Source organism: Apium graveolens, chromosome 10, assembly GCF_009905375.1.
Source record: "Apium graveolens cultivar Ventura chromosome 10, ASM990537v1, whole genome shotgun sequence".
Classification (NCBI taxonomy): Eukaryota; Viridiplantae; Streptophyta; class Magnoliopsida; order Apiales; family Apiaceae; genus Apium; species Apium graveolens.
The window spans coordinates 202,795,659-202,798,891 of record NC_133656.1 but is presented as its reverse complement, the minus strand read 5'-3'; the positions used below and the strand labels follow the sequence as shown (position 1 = coordinate 202,798,891).

General features: G+C 33.9%; 1 protein-coding gene across 1 annotated transcript; it reads right to left on the bottom strand.

The window, feature by feature from the left end:
• Nucleotides 1-1,007: 1,007 nt before the first annotated feature.
• Nucleotides 1,008-2,819, bottom strand: LOC141693193 (putative E3 ubiquitin-protein ligase ARI8). Its single transcript, XM_074498211.1, has one exon. It carries the CDS (start codon nt 2,700-2,702, stop codon nt 1,185-1,187), a length of 1,518 nt encoding a protein of 505 aa, XP_074354312.1. The 5' UTR covers nt 2,703-2,819; the 3' UTR covers nt 1,008-1,184.
• Between the last annotated feature and the right edge of the window lie 414 nt (nt 2,820-3,233).

The following is a 3,233-nucleotide window of genomic DNA, read 5'->3' as shown; positions in this document are numbered from 1 at the left end:
AGAATACGATACAATAATAAAGCCGGAGATAGAATATGTTTTGATATTTAGTATATTTCTCAATATTTACATATTTAACAAACTAAAAGAAAAATCAGTATTACAACAACATAAACTAAAAGAAAAATCAGTATTATAACAACATTAGGAGTAACAATATTATGTATGTACATTCAAAATTATAAAAATAAATTTTAAATTTTTTAGAAAAGAAAAGAGAAAACCAAAATCACACGGACCGTAATTTAGAAAATTTAATAAATACAAATCAAATAATGAGGTAAAATTAATTTCCCATTCCGATTTTTTTTAAAGCAAACAGGTCAAATATTTTGAAAGAATTTATTGTGCAATTTTTTTTTTGCTCAGGCCAATTTTTTTTTTGCTCAGGGTTACCCAGTCATCGGCAACATCTCTAACGTTGTTCACCCAGTCGTGGATGAGAGCTCCCCTTTCTGCCTTGATTGTGAGTGTGTTTGGTATTGCGGTCAACGGCAGTTTTTCCTTAAAAAACGGTTAAAAAACTGTTTGGTAAAATTTAAAATCTATTTTTCAGATAAGTATTTTTGGCGTAAAAGTTGTTAAAAAAAGTAAGTCCCCAAGAAAAGCTGTTTTTCAACTGTTGCGAAAAGTAAATGCTGATTTCATCATCAAATCTTACCATTTCATTCAACCATTTTTAATAATAATAATAATACTAATATGTTCTGAACCCCCTTATTACATTCTCTTTCACTCAACCATTTCACGGAACAACAAAATAATAATAATACTAATATGTTTAAGTCACTCAGGAAAGGAAAGCTGGTCTAACCGAAGATCTTATCAGCATTATTGAATTGTGACTTAGATCAAGAAACTCTGTAATTTAGAACTGATTGATAGCTGTAACGAGATTTTTAAAACTTGTGCACATGTGGTCTTTGTTAATTTTAATATCATTCAAAATAACAACTATAGAAATCAATAGCAAAAACAAACTAATAGCAACTAATAAACTTAATCAATGACAAAAAATCTCTTCATTTAGCAAAAGAACTAATAGCAAATGTTGATTATATCCATTAATTTAACAAGACTTGGAAAGACGTACAAGTACTAATCCCCAGTCTGGCAGTTCCTCCATTGTGCTTGGATGCCCAATGGATCATTCTCTCTTTTCGAAATATCAAAACATATTCTATCTACAATGAATCGTTCTCTTTTTTGGATTCCATGGATTGCCTTCCGCATTCTGTTAGACCATCCGAAATTCCTTGCAAAAAGTTCTTAAAACGTTTTCGGGTTGATGCAGTCTGATCTATAAGGTCGATTCCAAGCGTTTCCAATTCTTTTGTGCTGCCATGAAAATTTAAGCATAACTTAAGTGTTTTCTCTGCGGAATCATGTAGCCTTTCAAAAGCCTTCTCAGCCTCACCTTGTAAATACTCAAATAGTACTGCCTTTGCAGATTCTCTCTCGGGCATATAATATCCATATACGGATGCCCATTTTAAGAATCGCCTACATTCAACAATTTGCTTCCAGGCTTCTGTAAGGAACTTAAATCCTCCTACCTTCCTACAATGTTTTGCTTCAAGTTCTTCCACAAGATACCCGTTTCTTATCTTACACAAATCTGCTAATTCTTTCTCTTGTGCCTTGTGATTGACATCCCACCTCTCCCAATAATAAACGTATCTCATGTTGGATCCCTTAAACCTGTTTCTGACCCTCTCATTGGCATACTTATCCCGATAAACACACACAGAAATACCATGACACTTAAGGGGGCCAAGGCAAGTCCAACAAAACGAGTGTCCACAGTGACAACTCACAAATAAGGGATCCCCATCTTTCTCAATTAGTACTTTGCAGTTGGGACATGGCTGAGTATTAGCAAGTATCCAAATCACGTTTTCCGGCTCAGAACTATTCTTCAACATCCACTTTCCTGCACTCTCACAATCTACTGGACTATGAGCTTCCTCAAGACAATTCCAACAAAAACTCGACAAACATCTACAAGTAACATCATAACTCCCACCCCCAAGATAAAGTATAGCACATTCACAATTCGGGGCAGGACACCATTCGATATTCTTATCATCTTCAACATAAGACCTAATCAAAAACTCCTTGTACTTCATCTTACCTTCATCAGACACCAACATATTAACTCTATCTTGTCCAATTACAGCACAACAATTCGAATCAGGACATCGTAAAAACAAACATGCTTCAGGACCATCATCAATAGCTTTACTAACATAAGTCTCCAGACACGGAGTGCAAAATTTATGTCCACAAAATCCTACAGAATTTTCAAACCTCTTATCAAACACACAATTCTTGAAACACATTCCACATATCGATGATTCTCCAGATTCTTGTAACCCGAAAGCAGGCTTATTCTGTAAACCAACATACTCTCGTGCACCGTCTTCATCATCAGCCCATGCATCTAGCAACGCCTTGACGTTCCATGCATATTTGTGTAGCATAATAGCAGCAGCATATTTTGACACAGACAGAGCACTAGAAACTTTCAAGATATCACGTTCTTGATTCCTCTGTATATCTTCTTGATTTAGAACTCTATAGGTTTCAAACTCTGCTGACTCGTAAACCAGATCAAACTTACTCAATATATTCAGCTTATCATTAGAACCAACCAGGCTACACTCATCATCGCTTGAATATTCACACCAAAAATTATCCATGTTTGTTAGGACACTATGTAAACTCTCGAATTATATAGACTCTAGGAATAATGTTTATATAATAGATCAAGCTCTGTTTTATGAAAAATCATACATCCGCAAGAATATATTTATAGAGAAAACTGTTAAAAAATAATCTTAAATTTATTTTTATTTGTAGTAAATTAATAATATTTTCTTATTTGATTTGTTCAGTTGAGTCATGTTGTTAGTGGAGAAATTGTAGGACTCATAATAAGTTGCAGGGGATTAGTAGGAGTTGTTACACCCATTACTAGTTTTCCTGATTTATAGCTACCAGTACGTTACTTCCTTTCTATATATATTGTATCATTGATTAAAGAAAAGTAGATATTTTTGTGTGCAAATCTGTGTGTGTGATTTGTGTTTTACTAGTTAGAAGTAAACAGATGTATACTTATGTATAAATAATCAGTTAAAATTCTACACTTGGTATCCGAACCTCATGATTAGGGGTGAGCATAAAAAGTCGAAAACCGGATTATCCGAATTTCTGATCCGGTATCCGAT

What these genes read in the sequence shown, in the direction of transcription:
- LOC141693193 (XM_074498211.1), bottom strand. Translation starts at nt 2,702, where the DNA reads ATGGATAATTTTTGGTGTGAATATTCAAGCGATGATGAGTGTAGCCTG.